The sequence below is a fragment of the Anopheles merus genome, chromosome 2R (genome assembly GCF_017562075.2).
Source record: "Anopheles merus strain MAF chromosome 2R, AmerM5.1, whole genome shotgun sequence".
Lineage (NCBI taxonomy): Eukaryota > Metazoa > Arthropoda > Insecta > Diptera > Culicidae > Anopheles > Anopheles merus.
In genome coordinates this window covers 16063103-16089626 of record NC_054082.1, presented here as the reverse complement: position 1 = coordinate 16089626, position 26524 = coordinate 16063103, and the positions used below count along the sequence as shown (strand labels likewise).

Below are 26524 nucleotides of genomic sequence, written 5' to 3'. Positions count from 1 at the left end.
GACCACGTGAGGTTGCGTTTGCGTGGGGCGCACAGTGAGCCAAAACGCACGTGTGTTTACTCTGCTACGTTTTCATTTTGTGTCGAGTTTTTTTTTTTGCTTTGTTTTTGAAGGGCCCTACTTACCCCCGTTATAATAACAGCTGTGTTACATTCGGTGGGCAACATTATTCAACAATTGTTGTAACAGTTTCGTTTACCCAAAAGCAGTGGTGTTTTGATTTTTTTTTGTGTATATGTGTCTGTATGTGTGCTTGACTGACAATCATCTGCAAGCGGTGACAGTGTTCAGCGTGCCATTAAGCAGCAACCAGCGCTCCCGGGTGGCAGGGTAGGAAGGGAGCCGGAGCGAGCCGCAACTCTGCAGTGCGTCGCGCTACGCGTTATCACAAGATGGCGAGCGGCGGTGAATCGAGCACGGTGCCCTCGTTGCTCTCTCCCACCACCACCGGCACAGCGCTAAGCGCCGGAAGTTATGCAACACGCCAGCAACTGGCAGCTAACGGCGGTGGCACCGTTCAGCCCGCTCAACCTGTTGCGGTCACAGCCGGCAACCCGCCTAATGGGCCGGCTGGTACGGGCCAGCAAAGCTCACTGTCACCCCGGCGGCGGGCCCGGCTGCAACGGTCCGAGCGGCTCCAGTCCGACCACTCCCAGTCCTCCCAGTCGCCGTCCTACTCGTCCTGGGAGGCGCTGATACGGGACAGCTTCGGTCAGATCGTTTGGCCCATCCGCATCACCAGCTGGGAGATGGTGCAGAGCGACCGGATGGGTGGTGGCGGTGCGGCGACCGGAGCCGGCGGCTTTATGGCCGGGGGTCGTAATGCGTCCTACCATGCGCCCGATTGCGTAGCAGCGAGGTAAGTTCGAGCGTCGGCCGAGCGCCGGTTTAGCAAAACACCCTCCAAATTAAAACGGTGGGCCACGGGATGAAGCGAAAAGGCAAGTACACTTTCCGCCTGTGTAGGGTATGCTGGGAAAATGCGAAATCAAACACTGGATGGATGGAAAAGCCTGGCGGGGTGGCTGTAAAAAACTGAACAAAACAGCTAGGAAGCGGTGTCCTCTTGTTTGAAGATTGCCATCAATGGCGGGATGAGAGGCGTATAATTGTGTCCTTCTCCCCATTGGGGGAGTTCGCCTCAACTGGTTTTGCATTCAAGGGGTATTTTCACTCCCATTTCACCGTAAATTTCTCTTTTGCACTCATTCACGGGAAGTCTCGGTTTCTTTCTTTTCACTCCATTCGCGCGTTTGAAGTGCTCCCCAGCTTTTGTGGTTTGCGGGTGATTCATTGCCCAGCAGGAAAGCAGTTATCGTTTTCATCTCCACCGCTCGAATCGACCAACAGCCGCAGCCGGTGGGTTCGGCGATTGCATAATGGAATTATGGGGCAAAAACACCTGTAACAATTAAATCCTGGGGAGACTGGAGAACGTTTTTTATCCGCCATTTTCTCTGCCACCCCTGAGCACGTTCCACCGTTCAAGTTTTGGGCTGAACACTGCAGGGAACAGGGTGTTGGTGAGTTTTGTCTCTTCTTTTTGTTTGTCTCTGTTCCTTCTCTTTTGAAACAAAACTGCCATCCATTTTAGCGTACCGGAGCTTCTTACGGTCCAGTTTTTGGACCTTTCTCCGGGGTTTTCAGTGCCAGCTGCCGGTAGCACCTGTAGATGACAAGCATTGTAAGAGACATCTGTGTGCAGATAGGAAGGAGCCTGCAGAACAAGCAAAAGAAACTCACAGTAATGATGCTAATGAGTTCTTAGCTTCAAAAGTCAACTGCCGCTGGACAAAAGCAGCGAACGTCTAGCAGCTTGCTACGGCGGTTTAAAGCGCGCAATCAATTTTCATTATATCTACACAATTCTAGTTCATTCTTTATACTACCGCTTCTTATCATTATTGCTGTCTGCAGTTGGTTTTGGTGACTTTGCAAAAGTAGATCATTATATTTAATTTTTTTTCTCCCCGCATTAGTGACATTTTTTTTTTGTTAATTTACAACATGCTTACGAGAACTTCCAGCCATTACCAATAAACAAACCATCTCAGTGATTGGATCGAGGTCGCCCATTTCACCGCCACCGTAACGCAAACGTAACGCTTTTGGGGCGGAGGAAGGCAAAGTTTTTATGTAAACAACAAAAAAAAAGGAAAACTTCCCATCCCGATTCCGCGCTCTCAATTATAACTTTGACAGTTTAGGTACGCACATTGACGACTGGCTCAGCCGTTGAGTGCGTTCAATTACATCAGCCACCGATTCGCTTCCAACCAATTGCCATTCCACGATGCTGCTCGAAGCGATGGCTTTTATTGTTTAAATGAATTGCTCGATAGGAAGAGGGCCCGAGCGCTTGACGTGAGTTTTGCGTGAAGATGTTTGATGTTGTCTGTGTGGGGGTTTTTTTTTGTTCTATTCTGCTGTGCGTTGCTGTCGGTACGAGCTACTGTCACAGTTAAATGTCATACTCGAGCCGTGTTTGCTAAGGAGATAGAGAAGCGCTCTTGGTTGAAATAATATTCCGACCCCGACCGCTCGTCTCCCCCTTTTCGATGTATGTGTGCCGGCAGCCGAAAAGAAACATTACGCGACGGGTTGGCATGTTGCTGGTTGAACGCCAGCAACAGAAGAGCAATGATGCCGGCAAGCAACAAATGCAATAAAGTACCGGCTTCGTACATATTCGCATGGTTTTGGAGGAATTTTTGGCATACTTTTGCGCTCTCGGGTATTTTTGTTGGGGTGGATGGGTGAATGGGCGGCAGTGTGAGTACGTTTGGTTGAGATGTGTGTTTTTGTGTAAGTGTGTATATGTGTGTTTATGTATCCGAAGAATCAGCTACCCCGAGGCAGCTGCTGGCTTCGCTCCGATGGTGGAGATGGATGGTTTCTTGAAGGCTACTTTTACAATATATTTTATCGGGGGTAAAATTATGATGCTGCGTGACATGTGATTCAGATAGTTGTATTACCGTTAACCCATTAGTAACAGGTTGAATTTAATATATGTTTAATGGTCCATAAAATAATGTGAAGATAAATCAGCATCCAGAACAGCAAGAAGCTAACGAGATTGCGATGAAATATGTATTTGTTATAAATTCGGTTTCAAAAAATTATTTATACAATACTTTGAAAGAAAAATCACAAGTTCAAAACATGAGCATTTCTTAAAGGAGCTTTCAGAACATAAAACATTCGTGTTTGTTGACAGTTTCCACTTTACCACACACTATCTACCGGTACAGATCGTCGATGTGGGATGCTTTTTTTTGAGCCAACTTTCTACAAAAACAGGCCCCTTTTTCCGTTCTAAATCCTAATGATACCGTTTCGGTTCGATGAATCGCACTGAACCACGATATTCCGCCCGCCATTACTGCCATCACGGTCAATATTTTCTCATGGTGTGCTAACGAGTCCGAGCGCTGATGTTGTTTATCACTGGCTTGGCAATATTTCGATCGCAGATAACGGAGGTGTAACCTTCCTTACCGTTCCCGGTAACCTTAATTGGAGCGAAATACCATGCGTCTCCATGGCGCGTTGAGCAAAACGGACCTACCGACGACCATGCGTCTCCATTGGGCGGTTTACTAAAAAGTGGAATAAAAACACATTTTTGCTGAGTAGCAACGCAATACTCACTACTGCTCGTTATAATCGTGCAGTCAATAGATAATTTCAAGCTCCCTCATGTGTATCATCAACATGCGTTGTTCATGCATTACCGGATAATAGAATTGCTCTCTTCCGTGTGGACGATTCTTTCTACTGCAAAAAGCGATAAGTACAAAAGCAAATATTACCTTCGTCATTGCTCAATGATTGGGTCAATTTGAATCCTTTTGATGAAGCACCCTTCCGTGTGTGCCAGCGCTCCGACGTTACTTTGACCCAGCTCGTTGCTCGGCTTTGTTTCACGCACGTGTGCGGGTTGTGTGGTTGTGACGAGGGTTTCCTTTTATCACTAATGTCACTGTAGATAACAATCGTTAATGCTCCTTTCATAGCCGTTCGATATGCTGTCGACCACAAAAGGGGTTCGGTACGAAATGTCAATCGACAAAATCATTATCAGTACAACACCACCCAAAAGCCGTTGATAAATTGTGCTGCTAGCAAAGTAAAGGGAAAATAAAGGAAAATATCACCTTTCTCGAATGTATTGAGGGGAGCCAGCTGCTTGTGGTGTCACAAAACATTCTACACTACAATGCTACCAAAAACGAAAGGGAGCATGCTGGAAAAACAAAACGACCTCCGGACGGAAAAGAGCGAAAGGACTCTTCGACACCTCTCATGCTGATCTAATTATTCGCGTCACGGATACGGGCCCGGATAAATATTTAATTTCCGACGCGTTACATCTATTTGATACGCTTCGTCGCAGCCTTTTGCTGAGCAAGGGAAAGCAAATCCGTGCCGTAGCCGCCGTGTCTAATTACAAGACAAATATAGCGCTAGCTTACGCTTGAGATTGGCAAAAGGGGGCAAGCAAATCCAGCGTCGTTGCTTGAGGGAATAAAGTGGATCAAAATGGGAGGGAAGAAGAGATAGAACATAAATGGATTGGATGGACAGCAGGTGTAGACATGGATTTCATTTGATGGTGTATTAAATAACGTAAAACGAAGAATCAGCTATCCCTTGTCTTGCACACGATTCAGTTTATTAAATTTCTCGATTGTTTGACTCCAACGCCTACATTTAGGCAATGTTTTTAGGTGAGGAAATGTTTCGACATGAAACGCTCGTTGCTCATCAAGGGTCTGCTGGATGGATACGTTATTGTACGCTTTCCTTTGTTGGTTGCTTGCCTCGCTTTGGTCGGATCGGTTTGCTGTTGAATGGTTGTAAAAGAAGATGTCCCATTACGATTCATCTACTGGCCTTGACATACCGCAGCGTGCGCGGACAAAGCATGACACGGCAAACAGTGAGGACCGCAGTAATGTGCTGCATTGTGGGCGAGCGTTGTGGTATGTTTTTGCTAGCGGATTTGTCTTTGATGTAGCATCGGAAAAAAGGGATGCGATACTAGACTGACAAAGAGCATCGACAAAGTAGTGTACGAAATTTACATCCGAAATTGTACCTTTTCCTTTTCCAAGTTTTACTCAAACAATCATTTTCTACCATTTTTAAGACTAGCATTGAACGCCAAATGATCACTTACTTTATTGCAATCGAGAAAATGGTAAACTCGCGAAAGGATTGTAAAGATTCTAAACTTTTTATCGATCACGCCGTCATTTCCCCCTTTTGCCTCGTTCGTTTACTTTGTCTAATGATGGATGATTTGTGCAGAAACAGTAAAAAAGCACACGAATTGTTAGTACAGCGTGCCGAAGAGAAGGGATTAGTATTCCACCGGTTGATGCTGTCCATTGTCAGAAGGCGGGATGGACCATTCCCAGAAGAACCAGCCTACATTTGCTGTACCTTTTTCGTTCCTTTTTGCTAACGCAGCCAAGCCACCCAGACAAGCGGCAGAAGCGGAAACATTGCGGCAAACAAAAAAAACCCCACCATTCCTCCACCGACCGGCCTATTTGGCTTGGATCGGGATGTTGAAACTTTGTTGAATGTTTGGAATCACTTTGTTGGCTTGCGCGGCTGTTTTTCTTTTGCCTTTCCCTCGTCGCTGTTGCTGCATCGGTTCGGTTTGGTATTGATTTGTGACTCGTCGCTTTCCGGTTTCTTCGCACACTGTTTGTCTTTTAGCACATTGTTTGCTTGCGTCGAACTGTTGACGTGACCCTGGGAGCAGAATCCATTCATACCACAATGTTTGGTTGAAGTTTTTCCCATTTATTTTTTCTTTCACCCATTTTGGTTCTATAACTTCGCACTTACACAATCCTACCGGCACGGGTGTAGTGGAAAGACAGCAAGCACAAAAAAATGGGAAACGTGTTCGTGTTCGCTGTGGTGACATGATGAGAAATTTTATGATCCAATGCGTTTCGGTCCAGTAATCGCATACAGGTTTTGTGTGTTTGTATGTGTGCGTGTGTGTACCATTTGGTAGATGGATCCTTTGCACAGCTTCCACAGCCCACCCAAGCACCACTTGAAACGAAGTGTTAATTTTTGATCCTAGAAATGTTGCTCTTTCAGCGATAAGGGCGACGGCAATGGTTGAGGTTAAATTTAACGGTCGTGTTACGACCGACATCTTTTCGTGGCTGATTTTCCGCCCCAGTTGGGCGTCGGTAAATGAGCGGCACTATATTCTAGCGGATTAGATCGGCCCATGTCAGTGGGCTGGTGGAGAACGGGTCCCGTTTTGCCTCTTTTGCCGAGACTGGAGGCGGCCGTTCGCTTTAGACCTTCCCCCCCACCCAAAACCTTCATCGACAGGGAGATAGGGCAAGTGTGCACGCACCGTGTGTAGTTGGCAGGGATTTGGAGGTTTTGTCGTTGGCTTTGGGTGGCCCATCGCGGCCCACTCACCGTTGTTACCATCACCAAACCTTTTGAAGCTTGCGAGGCAACGTTACGAAGCGAAGTGGTTAGCATGATGGAAAATCGGTTTGCACGGGAAAGCTGGTGAACACACTCCAACACACACACACACACACACACACACACACACACACACACACACACACACACACACACACAGACACACACACACATGGGTTGCTACATTGTTAAGTAGCCCGCATGGTTTGGCAGACGGTTTCTGCCACGGTAGGGGAGGATGGGTTTTTGAGCGCGCGTGTGGTTTCTTCTCTTGCTTGCCAGAACCGCACGCATCGCACTGTAAGCTGTCTTTGTTTGTACCGCAGCGAGGTTAGTCTGCTGCACGCCAGATGCATTCTCGGGTGTAGATTACAGTACACACACACACACACCTACACGATCCAAAAAGCAGAGCTCAGTTACTTACCGGCGCAGTTTGGCTGGAGTGGCAAATGCTTCACTCTGGCTCGGAAGCTTTAATCAAACTTTATGAGTTAAAAGTTGCACGATGCACACCTGCACCGGTTTGGTAAGAATGCACGGAGGACGTACCGAATGGTGGAGGGTGAGAAAGCGGCGCTCGCACTTTTCGGTCGGTGCCGTGTAATAAAGAGACTTATAATTAATTTACGTGAGAAGCATTAAAACCATTCGGCGGCACGAACCCAAGCACCAAATTCTTACTTTATGCACGGATTGGGGTGGCATGCAAGTAAATGCAATGTTTGCGATGCACCCGAGACCAACAACTACTGAAGCGCGTGGATGTGTTGGGAATAGCAATGCAAGGCGGAGTTTGGTTTGCAAACATTGCGATCTAGTTCACTCATTTATGCAAAGCAAATCCATATCGAATATCCTCTTTGTTTGCATAATGCTCAGCTCAGAGTTACAGGTGAGCAGCATTGCCAGGCCACCACGCGTTTTGTTTTGCGGTCTCATGAATCACAAATAGCGCAAACAACAAGCCGGAAACCCCCGCATCATACATACATGACCACGCACACCAAACATAACGCACACACAATAACAACTTGTGGCAATTCGCCCCGCTCGTCGGTTCGGTTCGTGGTGACGGCGCTTAAAGTGGTTCAATAAAATGTAAAACACTAATTAGCATACAAATGAACATTTTGCTTTCGTCCGTGCAACGGGCAACAAGTCAGTTGTTGCGTACGCTTGGCTGTGTAAGCTCGCATAACAAAAAAAAACATTCTCAATAGAGATTTGGATGGGGAAAAAGTGTACCATTTTTCCGTGATTCCATTCCGATTCGATTGCATTCGAGGTTCACATTCTGAGCGAGATTGGTGCACACGGCAAACGCTACTGTACACACGCACACAGTACGTGTGCATACTACACACACGCACACACACACACCTAGCCCTTTGATGAAGGAAACTGCAACACATTACTCTTAATGCACTTTATCCCGACCATGCTCCACCATTGCATTGGGTTTGTGTGTGCTCCATGTTGTGCGCACCGTTCGTAGGTATCGAAGAACGACGGACTGCTGAAACGGAGTCGGTAGCATTTTACATACATTGCATTTTTAAACACGCTCACCCACCACGCAACAGTGTGCCAGTGCGGTGCAAGGACGGTGGCCGGAAAAACGAAGCACCTTGCACCATTCGCTTTGGCTCGCTGGGCGAAAGGATCCGATCCTCGTTCGCCTGGGAAAAGTTTTCTCATTCCGGCGCACTCATCTTGGTGCTGTCGTTTTCAAAATATATTGTGGATTGCTTTTTTGTCTCGTCCTTTCTATCTATCTATCTATCTCTTTCTCTCTCACTGCGTAATTTTTACAATTCTAGTGCACTGCAGCGCGTAGTGTCGGTTACAGGCAAGCTGTAAACTATTGTGTAGCCGTCAGTATGCATGGATTAACTTTTCATCTTATGAATAGCGGGTAAAATAGCGGAAGGGAAGGGAGTAAAAAAATTGGTCCCTTGTTTTTCCTGTCGTGCAAATTTTTACCAGCTCTACGCTTCAATCGTTTGTGGCGGCAATTATGGTGAATGGGTCACTGAAGCTCGTCTGTACGGTGCTCTAGCACACAAAGAATAGAACGAAGCCAAATGGAGAACACAGTTCCGTTGTGAAAAAAAAAAAAAAAAAACAACAAAAAACATACCACACCATAAAGTTTTAATCATGAGCACATTAAGCACACAACTTTAAGACCGATCCCGGTGCAGAACGTTACCTTTCTTTCCAATCACCCTGGCGGCAGGATAGATCTCAACACGATACGGGAATACCTTTTCACGGTCGAAAAGTAGCCCCGGGAGGGATGATAAATTATTCACATGCTTCCTTAAATGGTTTACCTCCTTACGATGGTACGTTGCGCTCCCGGAAAGCTCCACTCGCACAAGCCAAGCCTTAAGGCAGAAGGGAATCATCAACCTGGCCGTCACCGCTAACTTGACTTTATCCCTCATAAAGCCAACATGGGACGAGTTCCATGTGCTCGACGTTCTTGAACCTTCCCCTCGTTACCCGTCCCTTATCGCTAGTTTGGAGGCAAATTCAATTGCACGTACAAAAAAAACCACCGTACACACTTTAATAATGTTATGCTTTCCTCTTTTTTTCCCGCTTTTGCCTTGCTCTCACCCATTCGCTGTCTCTCGGGGGAAAGAAAAACATCCCACCCAGATTGTCAGCGTTTGAAGTATCGTGAGCCCATGCTTTGGGTATGGGAATAAATCGACCCTACAACACTGTACAGCAAAACCTCCCACCATTACACTGTGCGAGACTTTAACCCCGAACATTTCGGGATAGCCATAATTTCGCACCGACTAATCGCATTCTTTCAAGCGCTCGCGCAACCGACGGCGTTTTTGCCTTCATGTATATATCACCAAGAAGCCGGTCGTTGGTACAGTCATTCGTTGCTGTTTTTTTTTGTGTTTTGTTTTTATCCCCCTCCTGTACCGGTTTTTGCAGACGATGTTTTGATGGAGGTTGCGAGGAAATGGTGTTAAAAATTAATATGAACATAATTCGTTTCACACTGGTTCTTCCTATTTTTTTGCCTTCCAATTGACCACAAGCCGGAGGGGGAGCGAAGTGTAAGATTAAATTTAATGCGTTTGCCTGTCATTACGCAGCCCAATGGCCGTGCGTGACTGGCCGCGGGTTGTGCTGTTTACGCTCGAGCGCACATTAAAAGGAATTAATTTTGTGTGAAACCGTCGATCCAGGGGCGGCCGCCCGGCGAGTCGCGTGCGATAAATGATAGCACAGGTCTTTCTTTTTTGCCTAGCATGCAGATAAAAAACTATGGCTTCAGTGAGTTGGCGATTAAAAGTTTCGTGATTAGTGGGTGATGAGAGACAAAAAAATTAGAAATAATAATTACTTTAAGCAACAACTGATGAAATTGTTTGCCACTTGATTGCTTGATCCCTGCGTCGGTGTGTTTTATTTGCTCTTGTGGTGCTCCTAAAAATAAACAAGATTAATGCACCTTTCAGCTTAATCCCACCCACAAGCAAGGCGTAATAAAGGATTAGGTCCATCGCCCGGAAGGAGGTTGTGTTTTAATCCGCTCATGTCGAAATAAAACCCCAACGCACACACGCCGTAGTCTAATTAATCAGAGGGCACGGGTAGACACGCACCCATACACACACACACACACCCACAAGGACAAAACCTCGTTGTAATGGGAATAAAATGTAAGCCTCCGCAAATAAGCCAACCAGCAACAAGGCGAAGAAGCGATCAATCTAATTTGCTTCCCGGGTGCGGTGGCCATAAATCAATCATCAGCGTTCAGCGCTCAGTTCGGCTCGGTTAAGCATTCGAGTATGTCGATGACATTACGCTGGGCTGCGCATTTCCCATAAATACGTACGTGCGATATATGTACACAGCGTCTCCCCTTCCAGCTTGCACGCGGGAAAGCACAGAGAAAGAGGGGTGGTTACTTCCCTTCCCCCTTTTTTTGTTGTTAATATCGTTTCGCTTCAACGGGTGGCACTCTCATTTCATGGAGTGTGTTAGCACGGAACCGATGTATCGATTCCAGCGAACCGGAAACCGGTAGCTTCCGACGCCGGAAGAAGCCAAAGATCGATCGATGGGAATGCTGGCATGCTTCCGTGGATGACGGGCGGGGTGTAATATGACCTGTGGAGGGGATTGGGTGTGGGGGGAGTCGACTGCCGCCAACGATTGATTGAAATCAATCGTGGAAAATTGTGCGATAGTTGACAGGGTGCATGGAGAAGGCTGTGGCGGTGTAATTGATTCGATTTGTTTGGGGTTATGTTTTCGTGCGATGGGGCATTGTGCCGTCGCGACCATAAGCATTCGGGCAGGTGAGCACGGCGACACACAGCTGACCATATAGGGCTGAGGTTAGGGGTTGGGAAAATAGTAGAACGATTATTACACTTGGTGGTTCGGCACTGTGACGTTAAGGGTACGTTTTGCTATCGCGAGATAAGCCCAGAATATTGAATGAAAATATCAAGTTGAAATAATATTTAAAATAAATTTAATGATTTATATTTTTTATATCTTTCCAGGTAAGAAAAACAATGACAGAATATAATATTTACACCTCTAGCAACAAGAAGTAAGTGTTTTGATATGGATTTTTTTAAATTTCTGATTCAACTTTGATAGTTCTTAGAACGAATTGTATGACCTTCCTATGGAAGGTTTTATGTACAAAACATTGTATTGTTCTTGATGTTTTAAATTCATTTAACAACAAAATATGCAAATTTAATGTTTTGTATAAATCTATCGCTACTTACATTGCCACAAGTTTAAGAAATATGTTGTTTCAGGATCTCTGTATTTACTTCTACGGATGTTAGAGATACCGTTCGATCTATAAAAGTGTGCCTGAAGTGTGTAATCCTGTATAGATAATAGAAAATGTCAAGAAGCAGAGCAAAACACATAAGAATTCACGGATCATTTACGGATTTAGAAAGTTTCTTAATTTTTATTATGGTAGTTGACACTTTTTTTCGATAATACGTTGAACGAAAATTATGTTCTAAAATAGTAGCGTAAGTAGACTACCGTCAAAAACAGAACACCCTGCATAAATATATCCAATATCGTGAAATTCCAGCAATCACACAAACTCTCGCATAATCCAATCATTTTACAGTACCAATCAATTGCGCCAAAAAGAAGTTCGTTAGTGACTGTCTCTCTGCGAACGGGAGGTGACGTTTCCTGCTTACAAGCTTGATGGTTCATGCAAGATTTATGTAAATGTAATGTGCTCATTGGCATGAGGCTGAAACCAAACAAAAAAAAAAAAAAAAAACACTCACACTCTGATTTATTTCAATTACGACAGGAAAGTCCATTTCGAAGGGCTTGTTCCCGCTCTTCTGCATAGCTTTTTCCTCCCAACATGTACCACAGCAGGTCGTACGGAAATAGACCAACCAAAGCCTTCCAGTTCATGCCATCATTTCAACACCGGGTCTGTAATCCCGTGAATGGAACGGAGCAGTTCCTGGAGTGATGCGTTCCCTTCTTTAATTTAGAACACACTGCGGGAAGCGTGTGAAAGCCACCTTCGGAACCTTTGGCACAAAGTGGCTTTAAAAGCTTCATCCGCGCTGCAGGAACCCTAGAACACACAAACATCAAAGCAGTGGTCCGGTGGCTTATCATTCCGCAGCAATTTCTCATGTTGCCTCTCTACCCGGAGCGGAAAATCACCTATTTGGCACATCAATATGGTTCTCAGCTGAGCAGTTTTTCGCAAATTGGTTGTGAAAACGGTTAAATTAGATTTCCTGTCGTGTCGTGTCGGGGTTCTGGCATCCAGCCGCAGCAGATCTGCTCGTTCCGGTCAGTGTTTGTTCTATTGATTCTCGGGCTCACAGTTGTATTGTCTGGAGATTTTGAACTCGGGCTCGGGGTCCGTTAAAAGCACCACTAAAATCCGCTTGCTGGAAGCCCTCCTTAATGGAAAATGCCTTTGCCGAGGCGAGTCGGCCAGGGGGTTTGATTTATGTTTGGGGCCGCACCGGCCAAACACCGCCCCGCAAGTGGCACAAAACGAACGTGACAGCGAGTCAACAGTGGAGTGATGGAGCGGGCGGAAAGCAGAGGAAGCAGAGAGAAACAATTAAAGTAAACTAGCAAAACTCGGGACTGCGGTGGCTCTGGAAAAGGTTTCCGTCCAATGGCACACCTTGCGTAGACGAAGGCAATGTAAGATCGAACCTTTTTTGCTTGCGGAGCAAGCGGTACACTCAATGCTTGAGGATGCCGCTCAAAGTCGAAGAGCTTACACGGCAGCTCGGTACGGGACGAGGAAGAAAACGACAAAAGCCGTCAGTCACCGCCATTCCGACGTGCTGTTGGCCTCCAACAAGATTCCAGCAATGCCGGGCTGAATGCTGAAGGATTCCAATTTCTCTCACTCTCGGCAAATCCTCGTCCCATACGTGTGGGTTTATTTGATCTCCTTCGCTCGGCGGCACCGGGTTTCCCTTTTGTCGCTTTGGCCACGGTGTCGGTAGGAGACGGACGAAACGAGGCGATATCAACAAGTATCGTACTACTGCCTTTCCATACGACGCGCAAAGTTCGGTGAACTCTTTCTCCGCGTGCAGGAACCGATCCGCCCGGTATGGGATTGCGAAGGCACGTATCAACATTGCCTCAATCGAAACGATCCCCGGCAACATGCCGAGCGGATGGGGTTAGCTTGATGTAATTCCTGTTTGATGAAAACTTTCTGCCCAACTTCTTGAAGGCTTTGTGCGAGTGTCGCTTGAGTTGGGGCAACTTCACGCCGGCACGTTCCAATTTGACATGCGTCCGCCGGCCCAAAACTCCGGTGCCCACGGAAACCCGGCGTCTGTAGTAATTAAGATAATTTCTCTCCAATTTGCGTACTGCGTACGCTCCACGGGGGCAAAGGTGCCGTGAAAGTGATTAGCAAAGTGGTGCTCGTGCTGATTGTGAACTTTTTGATTTGCATGATTTATAACGATAGCAGCCTGCGGTGGGGCGTTTCGCGCTGAAGCGTTGGGAATGGTTGAGTGCTGGCCGCTTGAGGTGCGTTTCGCCGGCAGCTTGACCTGCGCCAGACGATGAATGTTTGATAAGCAATTAGCGCAAATGAGCATCGCATTTGGATGACGATTTTTGAATGTCAAAAGGTAGAAGTGATTACTCGGAACTCAAGAGCTGTTGCGCTGTGGGAAGAGTGTTTTAACACTGTCAGTGTTGCTGCAAACTGGGAGACATTATTGACAATCATTGGAGGAGAATGGGCTAGCTGCCAATCATGCTTAGACACTGTTGGAATTCATATTTCAGAAAACGTCTAGAAGAACTGAAAAAAAACTATCCAACTCACGCTGACAGCTTGCTCGCTGTCCAACCATAAGAAAGAGAAACACGAAAATAGAATTCAAAATTTCTGCCACCGCGTACCTTGGTAGCGGTTGGCATCCGAGCAAGCCACCAAACATACCAACCACGAGCGTCCCACAGTTGCAGATTGCGCTTAATGGACAGCGCAACAACCAGGCAGAGTGTCCAACCAGACCAGACATGTCGCCGTGTCGATTGAATCCGAAACCTTCGGTGGAAAACCCACGCCAGCTGTACGCTTGACACTCTCCCGCTCCCGCGATTGCCGGATGTGTCAGACCGGTGTCGATGTCGCCGGCACTGACATGGGGAAGCTTGCCACGGCTGCCATAATCCCGGCTGCGGCGATGGATGGATGCTGCAAGCGTTGTTGTCGGTACGGCTTAAAGTCATCTGCCGTTTGCCAAAAGTGGGGGAGTAATGGATCCCATTGTCATGGAAAGGGAGAGAGAAGAGCAAAAGAAAGAGCTGAGCGAGAATGAAAGGGAGAGCAGGAGCGAAAGAAGGAGCGAACAGGATCGACTTAAAAGTCCCGAAGCACCAAATCGGGTAAAGGAGAAGAGAAAATGGTACAGAAAAAAATAAACAAACAGTTGAGCCGCGGAACGGCCGGTGGCAGCTGCAGCAGCAGCAACAGCAACAGCAACAGCAAGTACAACAATAATAATAACAATGCTGCTGCCAGCGGGGTTGCTGTATATGGTCGTGGTGCGATAAAAATATGCTTTCGAATTGCCGCCCTCGACGGTCGCCATGCTGTCTGCCTGTTGTGCCGTTGGCCTGAGGTTTGTGGAGAGAAGGCGATGGAGTAGGACGCACGGTGCGGGGATTTAAGCGCGAAGATTCGCCCGAAGGAACACAAGATGGATAGGAAGGAAGGGTAGTGTGGGTATGGGAACGGGTGACAGTGGGTGAAAAATGGGCTACGAGAAGAGCGAGACGGAACCGGGATCTGCATAAGAATGATGCAGGAAGAAACAACAGCATGTAGCGTAATGAACCGATTTAGGGTTGAACGAGACTTTACCGGGACACGAAGATTTAAAATTTTGGGTTTAAATTTAACGGTTACTAAAAACAAAATATCATTCATGACGATCAGATTCATGCTTTTGTTATACTTTCATTAATTGTTTTTGTATCACACTTTTAAGTGACTTTTGAGCGTTCATTGATCATACATGTATCTTGTTGTTGACAGAAAATTTGACAGAAAACAAACTCTGTAAGCTCTGTTGCATGCGTGTCTTTAAGGATGATACGTTATAGGAAGCAATTTTCATAAAGAACGTGTACAAAATTGAATATTTAAACCAATCTTAAAGGCGTTGAGCTACGTAGAACCTTCAATTCCCTTTTGTAGTTGAGTTTAGCCTCATATCTTCTCTTTCAAAAGAGCATCTCAAGTCTTTAAAAAAGGCTAAAATGATTATATGTATGAGAAACCCTGTAAGTACAGTCAAAATGCTGTTATGAAGCACGCTTTAACACTCACATTCCTTTGTTGGGTTAACCTTTTTTTGGTGAAGCATCCCTTTTTTCTCCACAAACACACACTTTAATTCCCCACAAGTGCATGTAATCCATGATTGCTCCCCCGGCCGTATATAGGCCAACCGTGTAAAGCAAGGGAACTGTAAAGTTGACATTGCATTACTGATAATTGATTCCATAATAATCCTCCCCCCCACTACTGGTACGGTTCGGACACTGGTACGCTTGACTGAATTGTTATGTGCTTTATCTCGGCCCACCAGACGCCAGCCTCTGCGCCATAAGGCCATCTTTTTTTTGTTGTTGTTAGCTGTGTGGGTGAATAGTTTTTCGCTCTTCCCTTTTTTGCACCGTCCCGCAAAGGAATGAAAGGGATCAGCAGGTGATGCGTTCTTCGCTTCCCTGGCTATCTGCAAAAATGAGCTCAATTACCGGAAGTTAAACAAAACCCTTCGCCCTTGGTCCGGGGGTTGTTTGCATTGATGTGGATGCGCCACCGCTACTGGGTGCCACCGTTTTCGATCATAAACTCGCTGCTCGTTAGTGTCAGTTGGGCATGGGCGGGTGCCCAAAAACCCAAATCACGACTCGATTCACCCACCAGCAGCAACAGTGGAAGCGCGGAAGGAAACGAGAAACAAATAAAAAAAGAAAGCGTAACGGGCAACAGGCAAGAATTGCTCATTCCAATGGATTTACTCTCTCCCCCCCCTCCCCCCCACACACTCACACACACAGACTCATACACAACGGACTATAGACTGTGTGTGTGTGCGTGTCGAAGGGACAGAGACAGCGAGGGGACACATTGTCGCCATTTCGGGATAATACAGTGGCACAGTGGTTGGATTTTGATCCTTTTTCTACTCCGGCTTCTTCCTATTTTTCTTTGTATCGGCCTCATGATCGTGCCATCCAACCGTGTGTACGTGTGAGAGAGTGGCTGTACTATAGTGTGAGTGCTCGAAAGCAACAGGATACATAAAGCGGTGTATGGTGTGGGAAGGCGTACGGCAAATAGATCAACCTGAGCATTCGTACCAGATGCGGGATGGTGGTCGTGGTCGACGGCCAAAGACAACGTGTGCGCAGCGTTCTCTATGTGTGCCAGCAGCAGCATCATCATCATCATCATCATCGTCGTCGCTGTCCTCGTCGTGGTCGCTGTTGTCGTCGGCGTCGGGCCACAGTCGGTTGCAGTCGATGCTGCTGGCAGGACCGTGGGAGTTTCGTTTTTAGCCGCGGAGATATTTAGCGAAAGGATTACCGCACGGAATCGCGGGACAGTGATTTTTGTGTTTGTTGTGCGTGTGTGTGTGCCTTGTACGCCGCCAAGAGTTTTGTGTGGAATGTTTCGTGATGGTGGAGGTCATGGGATTTGTTAAACGGTCGCAGAATTACAGAGCTCTAAAACGACCCGTTGGACAGTGAATAATGCACTTCAGTGAGCGGAAGTGTGCTTGTACGCAAACGTGGATCTAAAGAAAGGAGAAAACGTTCACGGATAGCGTGGATTTAGAACGGCAATAGGGTTAGGCTTTGAGGCTTTGAGGAATTTCTTCCGGTCGGATGCGGCCAACTGTAAGGAGAGAAGCATTACATGACTTATCCCGTTTTTTTTTTATTTCAATAAAGATGCTGTAGCGGCACGACTTTCAACAGCCTGGTTTGTGTCGTAATAGAATCTGTTTGTCAAATTCCACTCACTCACACGCAAACACGCAAAATGGTTACAAAATCGAGAGCTGTTCCGCTAGATTTATAGCTTTTCTATTGATTTTACTGCTGGCACGGGTTGTGCCCACCATTCGCCATCCCCGGCAACGGTTTTGAAGCGTCTCAATTTGAGACGACCTTGCTCATCCGGAAATGATGTTGGCAATTTCCCGGAACAGCCCGGCTACGGCGAACAAACAGACCAGGCACAGCAAAGGGAAGGAGAAAAAAAACCAACGCAAAACTGGAATCGCGAAGCCTCCCACTTCACAATCAGCAACGAGCGAGCGCTCGCGCGCCTCATAAGACAAACTAGTTTTCCGCTTCGCATGTCAACTGCATGCCACGGTTCATTAAAGTTCACGGAAAACCCATCAAGATGCTATTTGCACACGCTCTCGCCTGCCCTGCCTTTCGCTCGCCCGCCCCATCCGGGCCGGACAATCGGCCTGGCAGCGTGTCAAACACACATGCAAAAGCCCGGACTCCCAGAAAAGCTCCTCCCCTCCGGGAGGCGGAAGCAAACTACCACGGCGAAGGAGCAATTAATGGAAATTTGCTGTTGAAAGCATGCAGGCACTTAATGTGTGCGCCCTGCCCGGCCTGCAAGTGAGTGGTGCTTTGGAGGATTAGCATTTTTTTCTTTGCATTCGATTTTTTTTTCTCCTTTTTGCCATAACAAACAAAAACTGGGAAAACTGCAATTGGCATGCCGGCACGTACGTGTCATGTAAAAGCCGTACTTGCGCGAACGGGGCAAATATCGATTACTTCCGTGGTGGTAGGGCGTAGTGTTTAAACGCTCGAGTAGCTGTTGTTGTTGAGTGTAAAGCCATTTCGCTTCAAGCCGGGGTACTCAATAATTCTTAAGCCAAATCGGTGGGGCGAACGAAGCTTCCCGGGTGTTAGACAGGGCTTTGCGAACCACTTTTCTGTTTGAAAAATGCTTTTTTAATCCGTTTCTTCTGTTAAAGAAGAGTATTTGTTAAATATTAAAATAAATATTCACGGTCAATCCGATGGCACATTAGTGTTTTACAACAATCCCGATAGAGGACGCTATCGAAGTGGAGTCGTGTGGACAACTGCTGATAACGATCGGGCCAAGTCGTCCCGATTGCACGAAAATTTCCGATTGCGGGACAGGTTACGATCGTGAGCCATTCTTTCACGTATCCCCGAGCCAAGCGACTGAATTTTTAGCCTCAAACAATAAATTAACGTTGCTTAAAAACCGCTTGTTTTACATATTTCGCGTGAAAGAAAGAATCCTGTTGATAACGTCTCAACAGTATTATTGGTGTTATTTTGATTAAATCTTGCTCTTATTTTCGTATTCCAACACTTACATAGTTTTTGTTTACAGTTAGATTGCTAAAAATAAAACCTTTTTTCCTCTTTAAACAGTCATTAGGTGTAGGGCTCCCAAAATTGCATAATATATTGTTGCATTAGAGACATTTGCATCAAATTTTTCTGTTTTAATTTATTTGTTTATGTTTATTTATTGCTTTAAATTCGGCCTAGGTATTTAATGCTTCAAAAACCAATTGGCCTTTGACATGCATTAGAACTTGAAAGGGGTCGTTTGAATAATGCGTTTGAATTATTATCATATTAAGTCTAAAGTTAATACTTTTTTAATTTTTTTTTAGTTCTCTCGTTATACATTTGACTACTGCATACCATCAGGCGTTTATAAAGGTTGGATTATATTGTTATTGATTTGTAACGTATGCATACCGATGCTGGTTGGTGATCAATTCTTTTTCTTGGTACTATACTTAAACTAGAATGCCTGGATAGACTGGAAAGATGAAATAAGCTAGTTTGGCTTGAACATGTATAAATTGTAGTCACGTTTGACTAGAATTTGATGCAATTCTTCATGGAATATTGCGTTAGCTAAGATTGAACACAACTTACTGCTGTTGCTTGAGAAAATAACTTTGTCCACTGTGGACGAATCCACTTTGCACAGAAAATGATCTCCAACCAACAAATCATCAGAAACAATATTATTTGACTTTAGCTGAACTATACATCAGCATCCTGCCTGGCGGGAAGATATGAAATCATAAACCCTGTCCATAAAATCCCTATCCCGAGCGATGCTTCCTACCAACCGGGCTCCTGTCCCGTCGCGTCACAAACGTCCGCGAAAGACAATAACGGCACGGCTGAAGCGACAATCGATACCGTCGTCTGTGCACGGTTGCCTGTGGGATGGCAGCACATAAAACGGCACCAATAAACGAGTTAACAATGAGCCACTGTACCGGGCGACGATCGATCGTTGCACTGATGAAGCCCGAGCGCTAAAACAAAAGCTCGCTAGATTGAGTTTATAGGTAGAAAGAGAGAGAGAGAGGGAGAGAAAACCAAAAACGAAAAAGAAAAAGAATTATGAGCCAAGGATGAAGGTGTAATGAAAATCTTAATCGAACCCACACGACAGACGAGGGGGTGTATGATGTATGGGGTTCGATGTAAACAAAGGGCGAAGCATAGATGGGTGCCCATAACACGTCCAAGTCGCTTCAGGAAGACAAAATCTCCGCCGAGAAGTGGTTGATGGATCGACAAACTTGTTCATTATCTCAAGCATTCTCTGGAAGCACGCGCGTGTGTGTGCGCTCGGTTGTGTGATGTTTGTTGAGTAGCCGTGTTCGATTATTTACAGCTCACTGTGTTTGCTGAGTCGCAGTCGGGCGACCGCTTCCTGGAAGGCAGCAGACGCTTCCCTACCGTCCGGAAGCTGGGTCGTGTGTGTTTGACGGTGTGCCAGTGTTTGAGTGATTCTAAGTGGGGATAAATCAATAGTGCTGCGATTATAAACACTTTTCTAACACGGAAAATGTCTCGCTCGGTAAGGCCGTCGGTGAAGTCGGGCCTGCTGCACGAACCATCATCGCCGTCGGCGTCCCCAACGAGCGCCGGCCGGCGTAAAAGTGTGGCGCTTCGGGCCGAAAGCTTCGACGAGCAGCAGCTGCTCCGGGTGCAGCAACCTTCCCGTCCGGCCGGTTCGACCCCCGGCGGCTCCCTCTCTTCCTCCAGCGTGCGGCCCCAGTCATCGCCCAAGTTTTTTCGGACGCAAAGTTTCGGCGATCGGCTGCTCGCTTCCGCCTCGCCCAAGTTTGTCAAGTCGAAGAAAATGTTTCACTCCATCGGGCAGAAATCGTCCTCCTCGACGGTGCTATTTTACCCGCCCGAGACGCCATCAGCTGGAGCGGGATCGGCACGCCAGCCGGAGTCGAACAGCCGCGCACGGGAGCCGCCGGCCGGCCACGATCCGCTCGGTGCGTACCGGGAGGAACTGCGCCAACTGCGCCAGCTGCAGAAGGAACGGTTCCGATCGCGCAGCAGCAGCATTTCGATCGAGCGGTGGAACGAAAGCGCCACCGGGCCGAGGTAAGTCCCCGCGGTCACCGGGTGTAACATCGTTCGAATGTAAAATTAATGGCCAGTCGATGGTCGGTGGGGCTGGGTTCGCCAGGTGCTATCGATTTGCGATTGCCCGGGTAGGCTCAGAGGGTGTTCGCACGCGCGCTCCCTAATTTATTGCATACCATTAGTCATCAAGCTCAATTGAGTTTTCCAGCTTGAACGGGGAGGGGGAGTCGTGTAGGCCGTGAAATGACAAAAATGTAGGAATGTCCCTCACTCTATCTCTCTCTCTCTCTTTTTCATCCTCCGCTCACCATCTCAATGGCATAGTTTACAAATTTGCACCCGCACAAAAACCTGACGACTCATCGGTGAGCCCCGGTGTTGGAATGATGTAGTGTCGTTCAAAATACTAGATTGATAAATGGAATTCCTTTCCCGATGGACAGCTCGAGCTGAGCGGGATAGCGCGAGCGTGATTGTTGTCCCGCTTGTTCCTGCATTCGATCGGACGATGGTGGCTCGGCGAGCGTGTCAGTTGTGTGGCTCGGGAATGGCTCGTACACCGAATCCGTTAATCATCGCCGCTGATAAATGGGACAGAAGATTTGTGTGATTTGCGGGCTTCGGTCTAGCTTTTGGGGCATTGGTTTTGTGAGGGTATGGGTGTTTTTTTTTTTACATTTGCACGGTATCATCATCATTCCGTCGGGGGTATTTTCACAAATTTGAGCTATTCCGGTGCGTGTGCGGTGCCACAATGGCGGTTGATGGGGAACGTGTCAGCGAAAGTGGGACAAAGTGGGACAAGAGTGTATCATTAGCGATTTTGTTTTTTTCGTTAACGTTGGTTACACACGTTTGGACGTGTTTTTTTGGTGTTTTGATAATAGTTCAAAATGATTTGCTGCGTTCATAATGCGCTGAAAATGTATTATATGACATAAATCTTGTATGATTAATTAATCAACTCATAAATTTCGCAGATGATTCATTTATTTTGTTTACTTTTAATTGCCAAAATAACACCGTGTTTCGATTTTTCATGAAACAAATGCAAAAACAAACAAGAACGTAGTTTTTGTCAGACACGAAGCATGAACAGATAGAATAGCAGACTTTTCTCTTTTTGGTGTGAATTATTCGCACCCACCTGTTTGTCTATCAATTTACATCTACCACTCACTCCCTATCGCAACGATGTTGAACTAAAAGTCCTGTTTGCATACACAGCGAACAGAGATAAATGCTGTCAATTTCGCGTGACGTTGGCATTTCACTTGATCACCAGCGGCAGCTAACAAGCCGCCGTGCCCGCGTGCGCTTTTCACGATAAATCAATTATCGGCGCGACGGAACAATTACTCACGATCATCGCTCGATGCCTACCGCATCGGTAGTTGGCGTGCCGTTGTGTGTGTGTGTTCATCAGGTGATGTGTAGTGATGATTACACTTTGTTGTGCCGTCGGACGGAAACACAGCTTCATCAGCCGGCTTTGCCGACTAACGAACACGTGTCCGCGTTTTCGCCAATTGAGCACCTCTCCGCTACGGGCTGGCGTATGCAGCACAGGCTCACTCATACTGACAGGCGTATGAACCTAATTTAATCATCAGACATCAGTGTGCGGACTGGTGGCTGACAAACGACAATACATGGCATGACTAACAGAGTCAAGTTCAGTTGTTTGTTATGGTGCTGCTGAATAGAGTCGCCTCTGTAGTGCAGATACGGCAGCGAGGCAGGTTCAATGGATGTAAAATTATAATCACATCGGATTGAAGTGAAAGCAAATTATTGTACGGGATACATATAATACACTTTGTCTAGCGAAGGCGCTTAAGAACTGAGGCAAATATGGTATCGACCGACCGACGCGTGGAGTTTCTTTGGACATGTTGGGCTACATGTTAATGCTTTAGTTATTGAATATATTGAATAAAAAATACTGTGCCTAACACCAGTCATAATTCAAAAAGTTTGCCATGAAAATTCAATTTAGGTAAATCCAATATATTCGAACAATATAGTCTTTTGTTTTTTGTGGGCTTTTTGTTAATATCATTTTTGGGCATCACGATTAAATGGATGCGCGAACTGTTCTATATAGTGTCAAGGTGACAAAATTGAACGAGACAATGATAGATATTACTGCAGTATCGAACCTAATAAACCTGAATATTGAGAATCTCTGTAAAACGGAAGAAGAAACGGAACAAAATGAAATTAAATTCTGAGTAGCGAAAATACCTAAATCTTTGAAGTATTTTGTAGTCAACTTACAATGTTTGACATATAATCTCATATGTATTTTTTTATTTCTATTGCAGGTAAGCTTGGTACATTGGTAAATCGAATAATTGAACTAATTCATCGAGATTTTGTAAGTATGTAAGTGTTGAATGCTTTATGGTCTCAATTCATTGGGGACTTAAGGCCATTATAAGGATAAATCATAAAAAGTTACAAAATCTATAAATAAGGATGGTAAATGTAATTAAATTGAAGATTTTTATTGATTGTTGGGCTTTTGGAGGAGTTAAAATTTGAGAACTTTTGTTAATCATTCGTTCGAAACGTTCGTACGACAAGCTGAAACTTTTCTCATCTCGTCGAAATATTTCATCCCGTACTAAACGGACGAAACAGTTCTCATCATCCTCAGCCTACTAAGCACAGCATGCGATGAAAGCTCACGCAAGCGAAAGCTTTCCCACTCGGCGTAATATTTCACCGCACAATCCTTGCCGACTGGTGCGAAGGTTTGTTTTTTTTCATCCATTTTCCCACATTTTTCCCTCGTAAAAAGCACGTGTTTCGCTTCGTGCTTGAGAAAGGGCACGTTTGTTTACAAACCACTCCGCTCGGTAGCTAACGCCAACGGCACGCTCATCAGGACGAACGAGTCTCATGTGTGCGTGTGTGTGTGTGGCTGCGTGTTGATGAAAACGGTTCCCAAACGTTCGTCTGTGTGTGTTCCTGTTCGCTGCGTTAGTATGGCGAGAAGCAGCGATAAACGATATGAATGAAAAGCACCCCATGTTCAACACAGCAAGCGAGGAGATGGAAAGCGCTTCTCCTCCCCTACCTCCCTCCACTTGTAGAGACGGCTTCGGGGTTTGGCATGCTAAGCAAGGAGCTTTTCTATCCTACTTTAACACACCGCGGGCTCGTGAAGGCTCGAAAGACAACGTAGTTCGAAAGCATGCTCTCGGTTGTTCGGATGATTTTATTATTTCCTTTTGTTCGTATATACATCTGTCGTAGCGTCTCTGACCGCCTCTCCTCTGCCGCTGGCCAGAAGTTTACGCCAACCGCACGCCAATCGATGACGTTTCAGTCGCCTTCTCCGTGACGTGTCTGAAGCACGCGTTGCTTGCGACAACCGAACAATGGGATGGGGGGGGGGGGAGGATGCTTTTGGGAAAATGGGGATGCTGGCGGGCAGGGGAAGCGATATATTTCGGCAAGCGCTGGCGCTGGCTTCGGGATATCATTTCGTGCCAGTTTTCCTCGAGCTTTCGACCGGTATGGTTCGGTGTTTTGGTGCGGTACGAGCGCGTTTGTCGAGAGGTTTTCGTACGTAGCAGACACACGGTTCGGTTTCGATGCTGTGGCGTTGTGTTGTGGGGCCGTTTGAGTGTTTGGGGAGGTGTGCGCTGAGCTGGGGGAGAAACACTTTCTCTACGACGATGTACTAATCGATGTGCATATATTGTGCGGTTTTGTTATCTGCTTTCGATACGTGCAAACAAACACAGTCAATATGGTGTGCAAGGGCAGCTCCGTGTGTTGGTGTTCGGTGTTGTTTTATCACTGCAAGAAGTGAAGCGTGTGCAGCCACACCTTCTTCCGGCTGGGTGATTGTGAAATTTATGGAATAAGTCGAAGCGAACGTGTAAAAATGTGCCCAACCACTAAGAATCACATTGTCGATAGTGAAGTACACATAAAGCGGTTTTTACATCGTACTCCTTTTGTCAGGCAGCAGCAGAGCAGACGAGAAAGCGATCCGTCGAAGGAGAAGTTTTCTTCGAACGCTATCCACACTTCTTCCTTTCCCCTGACCGTGGTCTCTGTGCTTCGATAATGGAGAGTAAAATAGTAAAAGGATCACCACAAGAGCACACTGAAACTCATGAATGAGATCCGCTCGCATGGTTTTCGATGCAGCAGCACCCAACAGTACAGCTGAATTAATAATCATCGAACAAAAGGCAACATAATTTCGCGAAGAATTACGGCACACGGGCACCGCTGAACGAGTGCGGTTTGTCCGTCTCGGTCCGCCCACGACGGCTCGGGGCAGGACTTCTTGCCGGTGATGCCGGGAGCCCCAAAATTGGCTCTATGTAATTGAGTAAATATAATTTATTCACTACCGCCATCATCGTTCGCGACCGCGCCGGCCGCACATGCCCGGATGCTGAACGGATTTCAATTAACCATCGCATAATTTAATCAGCAGTTGTGCATGAACCCATTCCCGCGTTGCTTGACACAGCACGAGGGAGCAAGCATTTCCCCCTGCGCTCTCAGAAGCTAGCCTGAAGCCATGGGCTGTTCATAATTCATGTTGTCCCGATTTACTGTCTTCTTTGTGCATTGTCTCGCACCAAGTGACCCCGTTACCGTGAACTTCACCCACAGCGTGTTTCTTAAATCGTGGCCCTATGCAGCAGCATGAGAAGGAGGAGGAAAAAAAAATGTACATACTGATATGTTTGTTGATGCGATTAATTAACGCCAGTGCACTACGGCGTGCAATCGAACGTGATTGATTTTGACCCTTCCGGAGGTTGGCTCTACCCTTTGGGCCCTCTGTTTGCAAAACATATTAAAATGCCGCACCGTTCCGGCGCATCCGAGCGGTGTAATTGAAGCCCTTATAATGGCTAGAGAGCAGTAGGTGATAACGCGATGCCAACCTCAAACATCGTACCTGCGTGCCGACGGGTTAATGGGAAAGTGTGGTCTCGTGTACGCCTTCCAGTATGTGTATGGGGTGTTGTGACATTTTTTTTGCCGTTTTGTTTCCGTGAAGCTAGAGAGCAAGGGAAATCGATTAGCATTCGCAAACTAATTATACATGCAGCAAGCAAACAGTTGATATTGGAGAACGGTGTTGTGGTTTGCGGGAATCACTGTTCACGTGATTTATCTAAAAAAATAGACGGCGTTAGAGCAACACATGAGCAATGGTTTACTGGGAAGAATTAAAGCGCAAACGTGTAATATGTTGAACTGTAACGGTTTCAATATCTTTACTAAAAGAATTAACTGTTTCACAAAATATTCAAAGAAAGTTCCAAAGCAATCAAAAAGGGGAGAGTGTTCAATATTAAAGATATCTTGTTCGCTTAAAACATATTTAAAGCATTAAGGTATAGCCGTTCCTCTACTTGCTTTGTTATCCTGCTTCGTAAAGTTTACCGTAGAAAAGGCTCCTTCATTTCGATATGCTTTTTCCGCCTTCTGGAGGGTATATTTTCCCAAAATCCCCTATCTCGATCTCATTACCATGCTTAATCAAATACTTTCTACTACCAAACAAACAAAAAACGCCTCTCGTATGGCAGATGTAAAACACTTCGCTGCACATTGGAGAACCCAACAATCTTGCCTAAATCAACTGTTTGAAGGCTTCATTTTTTCTTGTTACTTCCGTTAATCTCAGCCCCATTCTACCGTACCGGGGAATACCTTCCCCGAAAGCCGTAAATATTCTTCGATCCCATTGAACGATGCTGTCCGTGCGCAGCTTTGATGCTGCTCAATGAGTGTGTGCGTGTGGGAAGTGTGGTAAGGCGCCGTTGCTACATGTGATGGGTCAAAGTTTTAATTACCTTCGGCGAAGCACGCGCTCCAAAAAAACTGCCAAATAAAAGCTGTTCGTTTGCGTTTGGTTCACGCGTAAAGCATTCGCTTCCCCGGTGTCTCACCATCTCCTCCCCTCGGGTTGCGTTGGTTGAGGAATCGCTTTTGACAGGAGCCGTAAAAAGGCGTACGGTGCTCGTTTGAGGCAGCGCTGGTGTTTGGTTGGCTAGAGCAAAAGTTT

At 46.2% G+C, this 26524-nt stretch overlaps 1 protein-coding gene across 10 annotated transcripts in view; it reads left to right on the top strand.

Annotated features, from left to right (window-relative positions):
* Nucleotides 1–26524, top strand: part of LOC121588452 (GTPase-activating Rap/Ran-GAP domain-like protein 3) — a 78861-nt gene that overhangs the window by 21144 nt on the left and 31193 nt on the right. Inside the window, exon 2 of one of the 10 annotated variants that reach the window (XM_041906397.1) lies at nt 210–859. The exons of 4 other annotated variants lie outside the window; for them this stretch is intronic. In XM_041906397.1, coding sequence (XP_041762331.1) covers nt 393–859 — 467 coding nt within the window. In that variant the 5' untranslated portion in view covers nt 210–392. Of the gene's footprint in view, nt 1–206; nt 860–23978; nt 24064–26524 lie in introns of those variants that run through there. 5 more of the 10 variants (XM_041906398.1, XM_041906399.1, XM_041906400.1 and 2 more) reach the window with 5 other exon arrangements.